The sequence below is a fragment of the Oryctolagus cuniculus genome, chromosome 6 (genome assembly GCF_051225735.1).
Source record: "Oryctolagus cuniculus isolate XC-2025 breed Fujian yellow rabbit chromosome 6, ASM5122573v1, whole genome shotgun sequence".
Lineage (NCBI taxonomy): Eukaryota > Metazoa > Chordata > Mammalia > Lagomorpha > Leporidae > Oryctolagus > Oryctolagus cuniculus.
The window spans coordinates 10,391,649-10,413,004 of NC_142872.1; the positions used below are offsets into that span (position 1 = coordinate 10,391,649).

Here is a 21,356-nt window from a genome sequence, read left to right on the forward strand (position 1 = left end):
AAAAATAAATGTTATATAACTTTTTTTTTTTTTTTAATTTATTTGTTTGAAAGGCAGAATTACAGAGAGGCCAAGTGAGAGAGAGAGAGAGAAAAGTCTTCCATCCACTGGCTCACTCCCCAGATGGCCACAATGGCTGGAGCTGTGCCAATCTGAAGCTAGGAACCGGGAGCCTCCTCTGGGTCTCCCACATGGGTAAAGGTGTCCAAGGAGTTGGGCCATCTTCTACTGCTTTCCCATGCCACAGCAGAGAGGTGGATCGGAAGAGGAGTAGCTGGGACTTGAATTGATGCCCATATGGGATGCTGGCACTGCAGGCAGTGGCTTTACCTGCTACACCACAGTGCCACCCCCACAACTTCATTTTAAACATTTTATCTTTAAACTTTTGTTTATTAATTTATTTGAAAGGCAGAGAATTAGAGAGATCTTTATCTGCAAGTTCACTCCCTAAATGCTGGCAGCATCTGGGGCTGTACAAAACTGAAGCCAGTAGCTAGGAACTCAATCCAGGTCTCCCATGTGGGTAGCAGGGCCATCATCTCCTGCCTCCCGGGCGTATTAGCAGGAAGCAGAATTGGACATGGAGGTAGGGCTTGATTCTAGGCACTATGATATGGGATGCAGGCATTCCAAGCAGTGGCTTTACCTGCTGTGCTACAATACCCACCCGGCAACTTGTTTTCATTCGGTAATGAGCATTTTATCATCTCACTTATTTTTAGTATTCGATATCTAAGAGAAAACTTTAAGAACTCCTCTAATGATAGATATTTAAGTTGATTGACATTGTTTTTCACTAGTAATGGTATAATCATATGTCTTTTCTTCTTTGTATCATTTTTTTCTGTGACATAGATTTCTAGATGTGTAATTACCAGGGAGTATACAAATTTTAAGTATCAGTAACTTCTGATAAATTGCCCTCCAAAAATGTTTTTCCAGTTCATACTCATACTTCCACATCTTTGCCAATACTGGATCCTTTTATAATTACATTACTTTTTTTGTCAGTTGATGAGGGAAAAAGGCATCTGTTTTATTTTGCATTTTGTTTTATAAATTGGACAGAATGAGTATCTTTTTTATTTTAACCCTTTTTTGACTTTCCGTTTTGTGCACTTTGCCTAATTTTCTGTTATTTTTTGTTTCATATTTATTAGTGTGTCTGGTCTTTGTTTTAATCCATTAACTAGTCAAAAAATACTCATGCTTTATTTTTTTAAAGATTTGTTTGTATTTATTTGAAAGACAGAATCACAGAGTGAGGGAGAGACGGGGATCTTCCATCCTTTGATTCACTCCCCAAATGGCCGTCATAGCCAGATCTAGGCCAGGCCAAAGCCAGAAGCCTGGAAATTTATCTGGTTCTCCCATGTGGGCAGCAGGGGTCCAATCACTTGAGCCATCTGCTGCTGGTCTCCCAGGGGCATTAGCAGGTAGCCAGATGGGAAGTGGAGCAGCTGGGGCAGAAACTGATGCCCAGATGGGATCCTAGTGTTGCTGGCGGTGGCTTAGCCTGCTGTACCACAGTGCAGACCCCTCATACTTTATTTAGAGAAAGTCTCTGTATTCCTAACCAGGAGTTGGGAGAGGAAGTGGGGACTGGAATTTTTGAAAGAGGTGGAAATATACATATTTATCTATATCAATAAATTAATATTCAGATTTACTTTTACTAATATGTGAAAGGAAATCTGGAAATTGTACACTATAAATGTATTTCTTTATGATGGTTTTTTTAAGATGTTGCATCAGTTTTAAGTGCATGTACCTGGGGATAACTTGGATACTTGGGTTTGGATAAATCTGGTATACAGAACAAAGGACAGATTGCATTCAAATAATAAATTTTGAAAATCCAGTTCCAGAATTATAGACCCTGTTGCAGCTCCCTTGTTTTAGCATGAGTAAAATTGAGGTCCTGACACGTAGTAGATAGTTTGCTGAGTGGTTGACTGTGGGACATCTGGGTGTAGAAGCCAGTTTACTTATTTTCCACTTGAATGTCAGTCCTTTTACCAGTAATTTGTTGCCTCAGTCCTGTTGTCCTTCCAATGATCCTATATTTCTGGATTTTTTTTTTTTTTTTTTTTTTTAGAAAGGGTGCCTATTTCTTGTTAATACAAAAAACTTCATTTTTCGACTTGATTGCATGTGTAAAGGTATTTCTTAATTTATAGTCATAGTGTGATGTAAAAGCGTATTTACTTGGTTCATGAACTGTTTTGCTTACAGAAATGGATGATGATGTTGATGATGTGAAAATAAATCATGAAAAGAAGGAATCAGGCAGTGATAAAATGGTACCAAACTTAAGTTTTGCACCATTACCGTCAGCTGCCATTGATCATCAGATCGAAATACTTCTGTCTGAGTGGAGTAAAAATGCTGACATGCTTTTCAGTATACATCCCATGGATGGTTCCTTGCTAGTTTGGCATGTGGATTGGCTGGATGAATACCAGCCTGGAATGTTTCGTCAAGTGCAGGTACTATTAAGATCTCTGAAGAGCTACTTCTTTTTTTTTTTTTATGTAGCTACTGTTTATTGATACCTTTTTGTGTAATTTTACATGTTCTAATGATTGCTTTCTTAATTCCAGGTGTCGTTTGTTTCCAGAATACCTGTAGCTTTTCCCACAGGTGATGCAAACTCTCTCTGTAAAAGCATAGTGATGTATGCATGTACCAAGAATGTTGACTTGGCTATTCAACAAGGGAAGCAGAAACCTTCTGGCCTCACTCGCTCCACATCAATGCTTATCTCTTCTGGTCACAATAAATCATCAAATAGTTTAAAATTAAGTATTTTTACTCCTAATGTTATGATGATTTCAAAACACGATGATGGGTCTCTGAACCAATGGCTGGTTAGTTTTGCTGAAGAATCCGCTTTTTCTACAGTTCTCAGTATTTCCCACAAATCCAGATATTGTGGCCATCGCTTTCATCTGAATGATTTAGCTTGCCATTCAGTATTACCATTATTACTGACAACATCCCATCATAATGCGTTAAGGACGCCAGATGTCGATAACCCAAAGCAACCTTATGCTGTAAATATTGAAGAGTGTTCTTTGACACAACAAAATAAAAGCACTGTTGATATGGCATTCCAGGATCCCAATGCAGTTTATAGTGAACTTATTCTTTGGAGGGTAGATCCAGTTGGGCCATTGTCTTTTTCTGGAGGAGTTTCTGAACTTGCCCGGATAAACTCTCTGCATGTTTCTGCCTTTTCCAATGTGGCATGGCTGCCCACTCTTATACCCAGTTACTGTCTAGGTAAGAAGTCTGATTTTATTTCAGTAATTTAGGCTTTCTGACACTATCACTAATGGGCTCAATTTTAAATGTTTATAAATACTTCATAGGTGCATACTGCAACTCTCCTAGTGCATGCTTTGTAGCAAGTGATGGACAGTATCTGAGATTATATGAAGCAGTCATTGATGCTAAGAAACTTTTATGTGAACTTTCCAACCCTGAAATTTCTGTAAGTAATAACTTATAAATATGGTTTAAAATACTATGTTTTTATAGTACATTTTTAATACTTTATACTTATTGGGCATGTTCTAGAATTCTGACACATAATTTGTAATAAACATGTGTATCTTTGTAATTTTATCTGAGTCTCATTTATATTGTGACATTAAGTGATTCTAAGCTCTTTTTAAAATAAATAGTTTCTTTCCTTTATTCATGAATTAGAACCTAGTCTACTACCTCTTTGCTTATAGAAAACTGGGGACTACTAGCAGTATGATGTGGAAATTATGTTGATTGACCTGCATTTTTTTGTCTAGGCAAAGGGAGGTAGGATAACAAGAGTAGAGTTATTATGTTAAGTGTGAAAGGAAAAAGGCCTCAACTTTTTTGCAATCCTGTGAGGAGTCTTTTTTTTTTTTTTTTTTTTTAATGGTAGGCATGCTAGCAAAGTTTAATGAAGAGAGTACACGTTACAGAACAGATGGGCAGAGGCCGGCACTGTGGCTCACTTGGTTAATCCTCTGCCTGTGGCTCCAGCATCCCATATGGGTGCCGGGTTCTGGTCCCAGTGGCTCCTCTTACAGTCCAGCTCTCTGCTATGGCCTGGGAAAGCAATGGAGGATGGCCCAAGTGCTTGGGCCCCTGCACCTGCATGGGAGACTGGGGAGAAGCACCTGGCTCCTGGCTTCTGATCAGCTCAGCTCCGGCTGTGGCAGCCATTTGGGGAGTGAACCAATGGAAGGAAGACCTTTCTGTCTCTCTCTGTCTCTCACTGTCTATAACTCTACCTGTAAAAAACAAACAAACAAACAAAAAACAAAAAACAGAACAGGTGGGCATCTCAGTAAAGAACTGAGAGCTCAGTCTGTATTCAGTCTAGAGTTTTTATGGATGTTGGGTATGGCTCTTTTCTCCTCCCCCTATGAAACCCTTTCTGGAATTGGGCTGAGTGGAGGGCTCTTTCAGAAAGGATTGCTTCCCAGAACTTGACAATAGCCCCCTTGGTGAAGGGCAGATGAGATTCTCCTAAGAGAGATTCCCCAGAGAGAAGACTTGGACCCACCCATCCAGGTTATTAAACAGTGGCAACAGGCCGGCGCCGCGGCTCACTGGGCTAATCCTCCGCCTGTGGCACCCGCTTCCCAGGTTCTAGTCCCGGTTGGGGTGCTGGATTCTGTCCCGGTTGCTCCTCTTCCATTCCAGCTCTCTGCTGTGGCCCGGGAAGGCAGTGGAGGATGGCCCAAGTGCTTGGGCCCTGCACCCGCATGGGAGACCAGGAGGAAGCACCTGGCTCCTGGCTTCAGATCAGTGTAGCTCCGGCCATAGCAGCCATTTGGGGGGTGAACCAATGGAAGGAAGACCTTTCTCTCTGTCTCTCTATCTCTCTCTCAAGGTCTAAACTCTGCCTGTCAAAAACAAAACAAAACAAAACAAAAACCAGTGGCAACATTGATATGTAAATGTTGGTTTGCTTCCCAGCTTGCTACTTTGTTCCATTACACAGAAATTCCCATTTCTCTTTGGCCTCACATGCACATAGGCTCATGTCTGCCTCACTACCTTCATATCCCCCCCACTCAGGAAGTAACCCGTGATCTTATGAGTGTTCATATGATATGAGTGTTCATATGAGTGAAGGTCCATCTTCTGTATTTTCTTCAGAGCTGACATATGGCCATCGAGCTGGTTATGGGTATACTTCACTTGCCATCTCTTCTGTGGTATCCAGAGGTGGCTTGGGAAATGATTCTGTTGTATGGTCCGGAGGACTGGTCATAACGTCTGAGGGATAGGCTGGAAGCTGTGTCTCATGACCATCTGGAGCTGGATGGAGTATACTCTGTGAAAGACAAAATGAATGACAACATTAAAGATTCATGGCCCAAAGGGAAATAGCCGGAGGATGGAGGCTACAGGGCCAAGGCCGGAGGTGGCGTGGGGGTGGGCAGTAGCCAGGATTTCCATGACCAGATGTTAGGCCAAAAATTTCAGTCTTGTTCATCCTGGTCCTGGAGTTGTCTGGTCTTCCCCAGTGGTTTTGTTCCTGTCCAGTTTGGGTGACCCAGGCAGGAGTCCTTTCAAAACCTTGCTAAGTTTTTGCCTTACAACAGCTACATTTCATCCTGGCCCAACTAATGGCAACCTTCTTTGTTGTCTAAGCACCTCCAGCAAGCAAGCATTTCCATCTTTTTGTTGTCAGTGTTTTTCACTATCCCCAGAGGCAGCCTTCAGCTGTAGTGAGCCATGTATGTAGTCTATTCAGCTGACAACTAAAGTTCCTGTTAATGCCTGGTTATAAAGTTGCACGAATGTTTTAATTTTTCTCATAAGTTATTTTTAATGCCCAATTTTGCATAACAGAAGGGCTTTGTTTTGTTTTTTCCTTTTTTTGAGGGGAGGGAGTTAATGATTTATTTGTTTGTTTGAAAGGCAGAGTTACAGAGAAAGAGAAAAAGAGAGATTCCATCTACTGATTCACTCCCCAAATGGCTACAATGGTCAGAATTGTGCCAGACCAAAGTGAGCAGCCAGGAGCTTCATCAGGGTCTCATGGGGGTGGCAGGGGTCCAAGCATTCAGGCCATCTTCTGCTGCCTTTCTAGGTGCATGAGCAGGGAGCTGGATCAGAAGTGGAGCAGCTGGGACTGAAACTCTTGCTTATATAGGATGCTGGCATTGAGAGTGGCAGCTTAACCTGCTGCACCAGAAGGCTGGTGCTTGAACACAAGGAGTTTCAAAACACACACATAGTGTAGTAGTGCAAGTATGTATGTTTACTGAGGTTCTTTGTATCATGTGTTATGTAAAGTGCTCAGGATTTAGATGTGATACGGACAAGACTATCATAGTAATTATGTTCTAGTGAAGGTAGATACCAGAACACAGAAGTGAAACTTTCCATGAACAAATAACAAATGGTGAGATAGTGTTAGGAAAGAAGTAGGGAGAGCCAGCTAAGGTGCAGCTCCGGAATAAGCTTCACTGAGAAGGTACCACTGAGTAAAGTCCTGAAGCAGGTTAGAGTGGCCACTACTGTGTGGTTAGTAAAAGGTCGGTGGAGTGATGCTGGAAGAGGCATAGCCAGTTCAAAGACCCTGAGGCCAGAGCATGTTCAGAACAGCACAGAGGTCAATGTGATTGCAGCCGAGTAAGTGTGATGGAGAGCAAGTGGGCCTCAGGTCAGAAAGCCTGACCAGATCATACAAGGCCTCATAGGCTGTTGTGCTGACTTTGGCTTTGACTCTAAGTAACTTGGAAACTCTCGAAGAGAGTGATAGTTTGATATGGTCTGATTTGGGTTTTAATGGATTCCTATAATGGCTGTATAGATTAGACATGGAAAAGAGAAGTAGAATCAGAAAGACTTACTTAAGAAGCTATTTCAGAAGCCCAGAAAAGATAAAAAGGGGTTTAGAAAGGTAGCAAGTGGTAATGATAGAGGGGATAAGAATTGGTCACAATTCTGGATGTCTTTTGATTGTTAAATAGTCACTATTAGACTGGCTGTAGGAAGAAAGTGGACGACTCCCAGGGTTTACCCTGTGCCAGGATTAGGATGAGAAGAATTGTCTTGAGATAAGAAGGTAAAAGTAGCAGGTTTTGAGGGGCAGAGGGATTCAAGAGCCTCGCTTTAGACATTTGAATTTTGCAATGCCTATTTGATGTCTAGGGATCCAGTAGAGGGAAAATAAGAAATAGGTGGTTGTCAGCATATAAAGGTGTATGGGGCAGGTGGTGTGGAGCAGCAGGTTAAGTTGCTAGTTGAGACAGGCACATTCCCTATCACAGTGCCTGGAGTCAGATCCCACGTTTGCTTTTGGTCCAGATTGGTGCTAATGCACCTGGGAGTCAGCATATGTCAGCCAAAATGGTTGGGTTCCAGCTACCCATGTGGGAGACCAGGGTGGAGTTCCTGGCTTCTGGCTTCAGCTGGGCCTGGCACTGCCTGTTGGGGGCATTTGAGGAGTAAACCTGTGGATGGGAAAGCTATATCTCTGTCTCTTCTGTTTGTAACTTTGCTTTTCAAATAAATAAATCTTAAACCTTATGTTTGCAAAAATGATGCATTAAAAATAATTTAGAAGATCTCCTGGAGTTTGATGTCAGTCTTTAACATTTATAAATATTAAATATTTTCTTCACATAACAGTTACCAGCCATTGCTTTTGGTGTTTTCTGTTCCAGTTGAGCTTTAACTCTTCTCCATAATTCCTTTGATGTAGAAATCCTAGACTTTTCTTAGTTGAAAAGGACTTTATTCAACCACGCTTGAACATAGTTATTACTCAGCTGCTATATCTGAAATTTCTTGTTACTTGCTGTTAATTAATTTTGAATTGTTCGGTGAATGAGATGCCGATTTTTTTTTTTTTTTTTTTTTTGAACAGAGGTTTGTTGGTGAAGTATTTAACATTGTTAGTCAACAATCAACAGCCAGGCCAGGATGTATCATTGCTTTAGATCCCATAACCAAACTTGTAAGTATCTTTTTTTTTTTTTTGCTACTTAGTATTAAATATCGTATGTGTCAACTTATGTTGGTATTTATTTACATTCAGCATGGCAGAAAAACCCAGCTGCTTCATGTTTTCCAAGAAGACTTCATTTTGAATAACCTTGAGAAGAAAAGTCTGGGAAAAGATAGCATTTTGTCTGATGCAGGTAAAAAAATATTTTTTTATGTAATGAGAAATATATGAAGTTTATTAGGTTGTTAGTAAATATGAAATGACACAGTTTGCACATTGTCTTTCTGAAGTTAAAATTGTGCTGTGTAGATTGGTGAGATTAGTCATCTTCAAAATATCAGTATCTTCTTCTTAACCAGGAAGTAAACATGAACAAAAATTAGAGGTTTCTCACTGGTGTTTGAGCACTCTTGGCATTCATGGTTTCACGCTATCCATTTGGATAATATGTTCTTTGATTGACATCATTTTTGGCATAATTTTGTACATAATGAAGAATATAAATCTGTATATATGAAATATATAAAATTTGTGTATCTTAAATAAAATAAAAAACCTCATTCTGGAACAATGGTGGTTTTGGACAGTTAGTTATTAAGATGGTCTGGGTTATCTGAGAATCAATAGTTGTTGTATTTATCAATTTATGTCCTAATATTTTACAAATAGTTAAATTTAAAGTCTCAATCCTATTTGCATGCTCATTTTATTCACTTTCATTTTCTTCCCTTTTCCCTCATCAGTAATTTTATTCTAATAAAACAGATACTTTATTTTTTTTAACTTTTATTTAATGAATATAAATTTCCAAAGTACAGCTTATGGATTACAATGGCTTCCCCCCCATAACGTCCCTCCCACCCGCAACCCTCCCCTTTCCCACTCCCTCTCCCCTTCCATTCACCTCAAGATTCATTTTCGATTCTATTTATATACAGAAGATCAGTTTAGCATACATTAAGTAAAGATTTCAACAGTTTGCTCCCACACAGAAACATAAAGTGAAAAATAATAGATGATTTTTTAAATGATGATGAAATCAGATCAGACCTATTGTCATGTTTAATCCCAGTGAGAGTCAAGTTGGGAATTGATAATTTCTTTTTTTTTTTTTTTTTTTACAGAAGATCAGTTTAGTATACATTAAGTAAAGATTTCAACAGTTTGCACCCCCATAGAAACACAAAGTGAAATATACTGTTTGAGTACTCGTTATAGCATTAAATCTCAATGTACAGCACATTAAGGACAGAGATCCTACATGAGGAGTAAGTGCACAGTGACTCCTGTTGTTGACTTTACAAATTGACACTCCTGTCTATGGCATCAGTAATCTCCCTATGCTCCAGTCATGAGTTTCCAAGGCTATGGAAGCCTTTTGAGTTCTCCGACTCTTACCTTGTTTAGACAAAGTCATAGTCAAAGTGGAGGTTCTCTCCTCCCTTCAGAGAAAGGTACCTCCTTCTTTGAAAACCTTAAAACAGATACTTTAAAAAGTGAGGCAAGTTTAGGTTCAAATATGACATTAAAATACCTATTTTTCAGCCAGTAGTGGACCATTGATTTTATTTATTCATTACTTCGCAGTTTTTTCTGGTACTTTATTTTTTTCATGTTAATACAATATTAATACAGATTCAATGTAGTTTATAGATAAAATTCTAAAAATAAGATGACACTCCCTACCTCCCTCCCTTCTTTCCTTCCTTTTTTCATTCCTCCTTTTTTAGTTTTTTGCAGTAACATAGTAACATTACATTCAAGGGCTTCATGATCTATTACATTAAAAAATCAACAAGTTAAAAGACCTTAGTTCAGCAGAAAGATAGAGGAGGGCTGTAAACAGTAGTCAAATGAAAAGGTTATCATTTCACCCATGTACAGTAAATTTTTAAATAATCACAATTAAAGCTATAGTAGTGTAACTTTATTTTTAAATATTTATTTATTTATTTATTTGAAAGGCAGAGTTGCAGAGGCAGAGAGTGAGAGAAAGAGGGGGATCTCCCATCCACCGATTCATTCCCCAAATGGCTGCAATGACTGGAGCTGGACTGATCTGAAGCCCTACAGCAAGAGCTTCTTCTAGGTCTCCCACATGGGTGCAGGGGCCCAAGGACTTGAGCCATCCTCCACTGCCTTCCCAGGCCATAGCAGAGAGCTGAGTTGGAAGTGGAGCAGCTAGGTCCAGCGCTTCAGGCCAGGGTGTTAACTCGCTGTGCTACAGCGCTGGCTGTATAATCCTATTTGTTTAGTTTTGCTTTGCTTATCTGTACTTTGGGGATCTTATCCAAGAATTAGTCACCTATGCCAGTGTCTTAGAGAGTTTCTAGTACATTTTTTCCCAGCAGCTTTGCAGTCTCAGGTCTTAAATTTAGGTCTTCAATCCATCTTGAGTTGATTTTTGTATATGAAGGGGTATGGAAGCTAAGAATGTAATTTCATTCTTCTACATATATCCTTCTAGTTTTGCAGCACCATTTATTGAAGAGATTATCCTTACTCCAGTGTATGGTCTGGACATTTTCGTCCAGCTCTCTGCTATGGCATGAGAAAGCAGTAGAAGATGGTCCAAGTCCTTGGGCCCCTGCACCCACGTGGGAGAGCTGGAAGAAGCTCCTAGCTCCTGGCTCCTGGCTTCAGCTTGGCCCAGCTCCAGTTGTTATGGCCATTTGGGGAGTGAACCAGCAGGTGGAAGATGGCTCTGTCTCTCTCTCTCTCTGCCTCTGCCTCTGCCTCTCTGTAACTCTGCCTTTCAAATAATTAAGTGAAAAGCTTTAAAAAATTTTTTAAAGAACAAACACAGAAATCAATAAAGTTAAATAGAGAACCCAGAAATTAATCCATATACATACATCCAAGAACACTGAAAGGCCTTTAATGACATAAAAAAAATGTAAATAAGAAGAAAATACCATCAGAACCTAGACTTAAAAGGAAATGCTGGCCGGCGCCGCGCCTCACTAGGCTAATCCTCCGCCTAGCGGCGCCGGCACACCAGGTTCTAGTCCCGGTTGGGGCGCCGGATTCTGTCCCGGTGTGGGGAGCAAACCGGACTGGACTGAGTTACTGGAATTAAGACTTATTCTATGCATCTGCTCTCCCACAATATGGCGCTGGGAGAGAAGTAAACAGCTTTTACACAGCTGCCTCCAGTTCAACCAATAAACTGTAGGACTTGCTCCTAATTGGAGAGCAGCGTACTCGGCGTGTGGGCAGCCGAGTTGGGATTGGCGGAGGAGGACTATAAAGGAGGAGAGAGACGGCATGCACCAGGAACATCTATGGGGAACATCTAAGGGAAACCGTGCAGCCCCCGAGAGAGCCGGCCGGCGGTGTGCCGCTCCCCTGCGGAAGTGGGGAATGCGGCCAGGGGGAACTGCCCTTCCACGGAGGTGGAAGGGATAGTAGCCAACCCGGGAAGAACCAGCAGCAAACCCGGGGAGGGCCGAGCAGACAAAAGAACAGCGCAGGGTCCTGTGTTGCTCCTCCACGAAGAGGGGGAGCGACATAATGGTGCCGTGACTCGGATTAGGAAACCTAGCTCGGATAGGAAACCTAGGACGGATAGCAAACTTAGGAGGGAAGAAACGGGAAGAAGCAGGAAAATACCAGAGAGAGAGACTAGCAAACAGCCTAGGGAAAAGCCGGACGAAAAGGGTGCCGGAAGAAGCTATTGAAAGCCTAGGCATAGACTCGGATACGGACTACGGGGGGAAGCTGGGAGAAATCTCTAAGGTCGAAAGCGAAAGTGAAAGCTAGAACAAACAGACTCGGACGCGGACTGTGGGGAGAGGCCAGGAGAAATGAGGGAGGAATATCGTTGGAGGAAAGTTTGGGGAAACATACCGGGTAGAGAAAAATATTAGGGAAATTGAAGCCGTGGGGGGCAGGCCAAGGCGGACACGAAAGCCACTTTGGGATTCTCAAGTTAGCCCGGGAATAGGGGGCGAAAAGTTGAAACCAGAAGCTGAAACGTGAGCCTGGTTGGGATCCGTCTGATTAGCCCGGGGAGCAAAGGACGGGAAGCCAAACCGTGGGGCGGAGACGTATGCTGGGTTGAATTCGCCAGGCTAGCCCGGGGAACTTAGATTGAATGCTAGTGGCGGACACGTAAGCTACGCTGTGTTACTCGCGGAAGCCGCCGCGTGCAGAGAGAGCACGGGGCGTGAATAGATAGGGAACGGGGCTGGCGCGAGGCCATGGTGCAGACGCGAAGGGCGTGGAGACCGCGGAGCGCGCGAAGCCAAGCCGCGCAAAGCCGAGCCATGCAGATGAGAGAGGCTGAAGCGGCTCAGCTGGGAAGCCGCCGAGAAGCAGCCTCGGGGCGGGCAGCGGGAAGCTGCGGGGATAAGAGAAACAGAAGTTTAGAAGTAAAGTGAGAGAAATAGGAATGTTGGCAGACAGAAGTAAAATGGGAGAAATAGGAATGCCCGGAGATAGAGAAATAGAGAGGTAGAAAGGCCTCCCTACAACACTGCACTGTGAGAGCTTGGATTCGGTCTGCCTGATTAAGTGAGGCGATGAGCACGATGAGCACCTGCGGCGGCTAGCAGCTTATGCGCTGCAGGTCACCGAAGACAGGCACGAATTAACATCAGTAAGGCCTCCCCACAAAAAGGCAATGAGAAGGCTTGGATTCGGTTTGCCTGATAGAGCTTGTAAGCCCCTGCAGGCAGAGCAGAGCATGCGCTGCAGGGCACCGAACACAGGCATGCATCAGCGCCTAAAAACCTCCTCACAACATGGCGAAGAGAGGGCCCGGATTCGGTTTGCCTGATGGATAGGACTTGTAAGAGCCTGTGGCAACTCTAGCAAGTAGAGCAGAGTGTGTGCCGCGGGACACCGAAGACAGGCGCGTATCAACGCCAAAAAATAAAAAGAAAGGGGGATCTGTGGGGAGCAAACTGGACTGGACTGAGTTACAGGAATTAAGACTTATTCTATGCATCTGCTCTCCCACAATATGGCGCTGGGAGAGAAGTAAACAGCTTTTACACAGCTGCCTCCAGTTCAACCAATAAACTGTAGGACTTGCTCCTGATTGGAGAGCAGCGTACTCGGCGTGTGGGCAGCCGAGTTGGGATTGGCGGAGGAGGACTATAAAGGAGGAGAGAGACGGCATGCACCAGGAACATCTATGGGGAACATCTAAGGGAAACCGTGCAGCCCCCGAGAGAGCCGGCCGGCGGTGTGCCGCTCCCCTGCGGAAGTGGGGAATGCGGCCAGGGGGAACTGCCCTTCCACGGAGGTGGAAGGGATAGTAGCCAACCCGGGAAGAACCAGCAGCAAACCCGGGGAGGGCCGAGCAGACAAAAGAACAGCGCAGGGTCCTGTGTCGTTCCCCCATGAAGACGGGGAGCGACATCCCGGTTGCCCCTCTTCCAGGCCAGCTCTCTGCTGTGGCCAGGGAGTGCAGTGGAGGATGGCCCAGGTGCTTGGGCCCTGCACCCCATGGGAGACCAGGAAAAGCACCTGGCTCCTGGCTCCTGCCATCTGATCAGCGCGGTGCGCCGGCCGCAGCGCGGCGGCCGCGGCGGCCATTGGAGGGTGAACCAACGGCAAAAGGAAGACCTTTCTCTCTGTCTCTCTCTCTCTCACTGTCCACTCTGCCTGTCAAAAAATAAAAAATAAATAAATAAATAAATAAATAAAAAGGAAATGCTGAGAACACGTACTTCAGTTCCTGAATTTTCCAACTGACACCACTGAAGTACCAATGATCATAAGAAACTGCTGTGAAAAGCTCAGTAAAATGAATAAATTCTTGGATTAATACAATCTACCAAGATTAAATCAAGAAGATACAGTCTGAATAAAACCATAACAAGTAGTGAGATTAAAAGTCTTCTATCAGGGCCAGTGTTTTTGTTCTAGTTAATACTATTGGTTGAACTCTGTAATTAACATACAATTATTCTTAGGTTTTTAAATTTAACTGAAAAGTGATCCCTGTTAAATATAAGCGTGGGAATAAGAGAGGGAGGAGATGTACAGTTTGGGACATACTCAATCATACTTGGTGTTAGAAATGTGCCAGGGGATCCCAATACAATCCCATCAAGGTTGCATGTATCAGTGCCATCTCACTAGTCCACGTGATCAATTTCAGTTCACAATTGATCATACTGATAGGTCTAAGAGTCAAAGGGATCACACAAACAAGACTAGTGTCTGCTAATACTGATAGAATCAAAAAGGGAGAGAACGATCCAACATGGGAAGCGGGATACACAGCAGACTCATAGAATGGCAGATGTCCTAAACAGCACTCTGGCCTCAGAATCAGCCCTTAAGGCATTCGGATATGGCTGAAGAGCCCATGAGAGTATTTTAGGCATGGAAAGCCAAGACACTATGGCAAAAAAAAAAAAAACCTAAATGAAAGATCTCTGTGAGTGAGATCCCAGTGGAAAGAATGGGGCCATCAAAGAAGGAGGTACCTTTCTCTGAAGGGAGGAGAGAACTTCCACTTTGACTATGACCCTGTCTGAATAAGATCGAAGTCGGCAAACTCAAAAGGCTTCCATAGCCTTGGCAACTCATGACTAGAGCCTAGGGAGATTACTGACGCCATAAACAAGAGTGTCAAATTGTTAAGTCAACAACAGGAGTCACTGTGTACTTATTCCTCATGTGGGATCTCTGTCCTTAATGTGTTGTCCAATGTGAAGTAATGCTATAACTAGTACTGAAACAGCATTTTACACTTTATGTTCTGTGTGGGTGCAAACTGATGAAATCTTTACTTAATATATACTAAATCGATCTTCTGTATATAAAGATAATTGAAAATGAAAAAAAAAACTCTGCATTTCAAATAAATTTTTCAAAAAAGCTCTTACATCAAGGAAGATCTGATAGCTTTACTACTGACTTCTACAAAACATTTGAAGATGAACTACTAGATTTTATGTTACATATTAGAAAATTACACTTATGTATTTATTTTGAGCAACTTGTATACCATTTATACAGTGTGGGATAAGAAAACTTCCCTTACGTTACAGAATGAATACTTCTGTTTTGATCATTAGGTAAACATCATGAATAGGACATTCAATTACAGAACTTACTTTGAAAAAGTTTGGCCACACAGTTTTTATCATATGTTGACTTAAAGTAGGTATCACATAGTTCTACCTCTTTAGAAATTGCCCACTTAATATGGTCTAATGTATGTGAACAACTTGATAGTGAAGACTATAATATATGACTTTTAAACCTATCAATTTGAAAATTAAATTTAAGCCTGACATAAATATAAATAGAATTAAAACTTGGGGGCTGGCATTGTGGCGAGGCAGGCAAAGCTGCTGCCTGGGACACTGTTATCACATGGGTGTCGGTTCATGTCTTGGTTGATCCACTTCCAGTCCAGCTCCCTGCTGGTATCTTGGTAAAAACAGTGGAAGGTGACCCAAGTGCTTCAGCCCCACCACTCAAATGGGCACGCAGATGAAGCTCCTGGTTCATGGCTTCGGCCTGGCTCAGCCATGGCTGTTGGAATCACTTGGGGTGTGAATCAGCAGATGAAATACCTCTCTCTTTCTTTGTGTCTCTCCCTATCTGTAACTCTGACTTTCAAATAAATAAATAAATCTTAAAAAAAAATTGTTAGTACAAACTCATGTGGTAAAAAGTGAAATAATTTCTGTAATGCCACCGTATTTCAAATCCTAGGTAAATATTTTTATGTTTCTTTTTAAAATTCAGTTATTTTAATTTGATATATTTAGTAAGTTATCTCCTTTATTCATGTTAATAGTAAAAAATATCATTAATTCCAACAGGCAGCTCACCTAAAGGATTTTCTGAAAAATTCTACCTAGTTGTAATAGAGTGTACTCAAGAGAACCGTTCACTGTTACACATGTGGAATTTACATTTAAAGTCAGTTCCTGTCTCATTGGGTGAGTTTTTTTTTTAAAACTTCAGGCCTAAATTAACAAATTATACAAGATTAGATAGTTAAAGGAGTATTTCTTAAAACCATTCATATTTCATGGTGATAATTATAACTTATTCAATTAAATAAAGTACCAAAGTTAATTTTTTGCTGTAAAAGATCATATTACTATGTATACTGTTTTATATTGTGTAATACAGTTTAGGATTATAAAATGTAGCAGTTTATAATATTTATAGGGAACCCTATCCCCTACTAGTTTTTTGTTCTTATGTTTTATAGATGAAAAAGTAGATAAAAAAAAATCTGAAGCAGTTTGGCAGCCAGAAGATCACTATTCACCTTCTCCAGAGAAGATCCCGTCTCCTTTTTCACAGAAGTATCAGGCTTGCAGAGCAAATCTCCAGAGCACCAGCAAGTTAACTCTGTTTTCAGAGATGGTGTACAGCCAGGAGCTGGATTTGCCAGAAGGAGTTGAGATAATCAGCGTGAAGCCATCAGCAGGTTTGTACGTTTTATGAAAAGATACTACTTTGAAACTCATGAGTGTTAACCAGATGCTTAAAAGCAAGTCTTGGACCTACCTCTTAAATCCACAGAGAAGTAGCAATGGAAATAATATAACATATAACATATATTATAGTTAACATACGTTTAACTATGTTAAATTGAACATGTAAATTTATCATTGCTTTCAGCCTACTGTGACATTTGTCAGACAATTCTAATCTTAAATGTTTGTTTCTAAGACAAATTTTTATTGTGCTTTTGGGATGCCAAAGTGAAAGTTTATGGAATGGAGATTTTAACTAAGTTTAAACCTTATTTGCCAAGTGTTTTAAAAAAGAACTTCTATTTCTTTATTTGAGGTAGGGGCGGGAAAGAAAGAGGGAAAGAGTGAGCTAGAGAACTCCCATACTCTTGTTCACTCCCTAAATGCATGCAAAGGCTGGGACTGGACCAGGCTGAAGCCCGAAGCCCAAAAACCCAATCCAAGCTTCCCAAATGGCTGCCAGAGACCCAGCTACTTGAGCAATCAAGTGCTGCCTCCTAGGATATGCATTAGCAGGAAGCTGGAAAGGGAGCAGAGTTAGGACTGGAACCTATGAAGTGCAATATGGAATGTGGGCATTTTAACTGTGTCTGACCATTATATCAAATAACTGCCTCTTCCCTGTCAATTTAATTATATTGGTAATAGCTGACTGGAATCAGGTATTAAGAACGATTCTGAGTGTGTAGTTGCTGCTATCTATTTGCCATCCTTATTTGTGGCAATAGTTTTCCAAATATTGCCCCCAGACTAGCAGCAATATCTTGGGAACTTTTTAGAAATGAAAAATGTGCCAAACCCCAGAGGTACTTACTCATGGTTTCTGTCTAGGGCAAGACCTGGGGCCTGGTGAGAAGCCTTCCAGGTGACTGTTAAGAATGCACAAGATCAGGAACTAATGTTCTGGGATATCAAGAAACTCCTGTGCAAACTAAAAATCCATTTTTGAAACCACCCAGTTCCTCCCTTCTTTTATTTTTAATAGTCATAGTGTGGGTATTTGTTCTTTTCTTCTTCTCTGCAGACTGATTACTTTGAATGTTTTTTAGTTTCCCATATTACCGAGTATCTAATCTTTTCTGATGTGATATTCACAGGAGTTAGAGATATTAACAGTGTTCTTACTTTTACATTCTCTTTTTTTTTTTTTTTTTTTGAAAGATTTATTTACTTGAAAGTCAGAATTACACAGAGAGAGGAGAGGCAGAGAAAGAGAGAGCTCTTCTATCCACTGGTTCACTCTCCATTTGGCTGTAATGGCTGGAGCTGTACCGATCTGAAGCCAGGAGCCTGGAACTTCTTCCGGGTCTCCCACGTGGGCGCAGGGTCCCAAGGACTTGGGCCATCTTCTACTGCCTTCCCAGGTCATAGCAGAGAGCTGGATTGGAAGTGGAGCAGCTGGGTCTCGAACCCGCACCCATATGGGATGCAGGCACTGCAGGTCACAGCTTTACCCACTACACCACAGCACCACCGGGGCCCACTTTTACATTCTTCTTTGTATATTTTAATAAAAAAAAAGACTTCAGTGCAACAAGAGTTAAAATTTGAATAAGAATGACTTGCATTGCTGAAATTTGAAGAGCTGTCATCATTAGCCAGGGCGTAATGATCTTTACTACTAAACTGCAGTTTAGAAAGTACAGCAAATATAGAGAAACTGGAGGTAATTTATTAAGGCAAGTCTCAATAAAAATCCTTTAGAAGAAGAAGTGACTATAATTTTTTATCATTTTTGGTTTGGCAAAAAGAGTAGAATATGGTGAAAGGTTTTTAGTGTTAGTTTTTTTTTAAACCAATAGTATTGGAAAGTATAATATATTTTCTTTGTGTTCAGAACAGCTCAGGGAAACCCATGGATAATACTTTTTGTGTCCTTTTGTAATATTACTGTATTTCTTGAGGACTTTTTAAGAATACCTTACTACAGTTATGGTAAAATATACTTCTAAAATATGGTCAATGTCCTATATACATTTCTATATATAATTGTTTATATTTAATTTATACGTATGTAAGGTTGGTTGAAACACAGCCATATTTATTCTCTTACTATTATATATAGATATTTCTGTCCTATAGTGGCAGAGTTGAATCCTCAGGTGACAACTCCTAAAATAGTCATTATAGTCTGACCCTGTACAAAACGGTTTAGAAGATGCCTGTTTAAAGAAGACACTATATGTGATTCCTTTAGATTTAAGTGTTTGTTAACTTCCCTTTAGGAAACTGCTCCACACCAGTGATGTCAAGTACACCTCACTCAGGAAAGGCCCTTTAATGTGACTGTTTGATAGGTAACCATGAGCTATTCACATTGCACTGAAAAATAGGAAAGGAAAGGAGCCAATAAGTGTTGAAAATTTTTAAAAATGTTTTAATACCTTTAAAATGGAAGTTCTAGTGGTAAAACTGGCAGCTAGTTTTGAAGTGAATGCTGCATTGAGAGTCAGGACTAGAGGTAAGGTTTTTAAATTTTGCCATAGTCCAGTTGATTTTGGCCCAAGAGAGTGTTTGGTAAAGGATCTTTATTTGGAGAATTCAGGAATTGAAGTATGTGTTCTCAGCATTTCCTTGTAAGTCTAGGTTCTGATGGTATTTTCTTCTTATTTACATTTTTTATGTCATTAAAGGCCTTTCAGTGATCTTGTTGATACTTCATAAGGTATCAGGCTCCTAACAGTAGTTAATACAAAAGGACCAAAAACTTTAGTTTACAAAAACAAAATGTTAACCAGATTTGACCTTTTGTTACTGGATTCTTTCCATTTTAGGACATCTGAGTTCTTCTTCCATATATCCTGCATGCAGTGCTCCTTACTTATTGGCAACTTCCTGCTCAGATGAGAAAGTAAGATTTTGGAGATGCAGGGTAACAAAAGGAGAATCTGCCACATCAAAGAATGAAAACCTGGATCTTGTGTATGTTTGGGAAGAATGGCCATTACTAATTGAAGATGGACTTCAGACCAATAGTAGTTTAACTGTACCTGGTAGGCCTGTAGAAGTGAGCTGTGCACACACAAATCGTTTAGCGGTAGCTTACAAGCAGCCTACATCTAGCAGTAGGTCATCTCAGGATTTTGTGATGCATGTAAGTATTTTTGAATGTGAGTCCACAGGAGGTTCATGTTGGGTCCTTGAACAGACAATTCATTTAGATGAGTTAAGCACAGTGTTGGATTCTGGCATTAGTATTGATAGCAATTTAGTAGCCTATAATAAACAAGAGGCATATTTATTCAGTAAAGAGAGTATTGCATTAAACACAAAGCATTTAGTTCACTTAGATTGGATGTCTAGAGAAGATGGGTCTCATATCCTGACTGTAGGAATTGGATCAAAACTTTTTATGTATGGACCCCTGGCTGGCAAGGTCCAAGAACAGAGTGGTAAGGAAAGCCTGGCCTTTCCTCTCTGGGAGAGCACTAGAGTTGTGCCTCTTTCCAAATTTGTGCTTTTACGAAGTGTGGACTTGGTTTCTTCTGTAGAAGGCTCCCCACCTTTTCCTGTTTCCTTATCGTGGGTACGGGACGGCATCCTTGTGGTAGGAATGGATTGTGAAATGCATGTATATTCCCAGTGGCAACCATCTTCCAAGCAAGAACCTGTTGTAACAGATTCATTCAGTGGGAGCACTCCTTCTATAATAAGTTTAATAAAACAGAGTAACTCATCCAGTTCTGGGTTACATCCTCCAAAAAAAACTCTGACTCGATCTATGACCAGTCTTGCCCAGAAGATCTGTGGAAAGAAAACGGCATTCGATCCTTCAGTGGATATGGAAGATTCAGGTCTTTTTGAAGCAGCTCATGTTCTTTCCCCAACTTTACCTCAGTACCACCCTCTGCAGCTTTTGGAACTCATGGACCTTGGCAGAGTTCGGAGAGCAAAGGCCATTTTGTCACACCTTGTCAAGTGCATTGCTGGGGAAGTCGTGGCTCTGAATGAGGCTGAATCCAATCATGAACGCCGCCTCAGGTCTCTCACCATCAGTGCTAGTGGGAGCACCAGCAGAGACCCCCAGGCATTTAACAAGGCTGAAAATACGGACTACACAGAAATAGATTCTGTGCCCCCACTTCCTCTGTATGCCTTACTTGCGGCGGATGATGATAGCTGCCACTCATCTTTGGATAAGTCTAGTAATGAGAATACCTTAAATAAATCCAACCAATTGTCAAAAGAAAGTTATGATGAGCTTTTTCAGACCCCAGCTCTAATGACTGATACTGATGTATTAGAGACAGATGAAGAAAACATGAAGCCCAAAGTCATTGACCTTTCACAATACAGTCCAAATTACTTTGGTCCTGAGCATGCCCGGGTTCTTTCTGGACACTTACTGCACTCTAGTTTGCCAGGACTCACTCGGATGGAACAGATGTCCCTGATGGCCGTAGCAGATACAATTGCAACCACGAGCACTGACATTGGAGAAAGCAGAGACAGAAGCCAAGGTAAAGCTAAGTTCTGTACAGCAATGCAAGAAAAACTGTGGTATTTTTACTGGTTTTCTTAGAAAATAATACTAAATAATTTTTATAAAAATGATGCCAAGATGAGTTTTTGATAGATCGTTACTGCCTTTACAGTGGTTTTAACTTCATTGTGTACTATTTTCCCATGAATCATTGTACCTTTAGGAAATGCATAAAGGAGATTATGCCATTCACTTAATAGTTTTCTGCTAAAGTGTTCAGCAAAAGTTGGCAGATTCTATTAAATAATTGCTTTTAGGTACCTGAAAATAGCAAGTGATTTCTGTTTTTCTCCCCACGATGTAATAATGCACCAGTGAATATAATTTATTTATTTTTAAAAATTTTATATAAGTTATACAAGTTTCACGTATTTCATATATACAGATTTAGGAACATAGTGATACATCCCACCCTCGCCTCCCTCCTGCCCGTAGTCCAACCCCTCTT

The 21,356-nt window shown here is 41.1% G+C and overlaps 1 protein-coding gene across 15 annotated transcripts in view; it reads left to right on the forward strand.

Annotated features, from left to right (window-relative positions):
• Positions 1-21,356, forward strand: part of DMXL1 (Dmx like 1) — a 180,923-nt gene that overhangs the window by 58,876 nt on the left and 100,691 nt on the right. For all 15 annotated transcript variants that reach the window (XR_016235167.1, XR_016235168.1, XR_016235169.1 and 12 more), the window contains 8 exons: positions 2,239-2,492; positions 2,607-3,288; positions 3,378-3,499; positions 7,883-7,972; positions 8,054-8,156; positions 15,757-15,876; positions 16,155-16,376; positions 19,200-20,885. Coding sequence is in view for 10 of the 15 variants with exons in the window: in XM_089334832.1 (XP_089190958.1) it covers positions 2,239-2,492; positions 2,607-3,288; positions 3,378-3,499; positions 7,883-7,972; positions 8,054-8,156; positions 15,757-15,876; positions 16,155-16,376; positions 19,200-20,885 (3,279 nt within the window). In the remaining 5 variants the exon portion in view is untranslated. The remainder of the gene's footprint in view (positions 1-2,238; positions 2,493-2,606; positions 3,289-3,377; positions 3,500-7,882; positions 7,973-8,053; positions 8,157-15,756; positions 15,877-16,154; positions 16,377-19,199; positions 20,886-21,356) is intronic.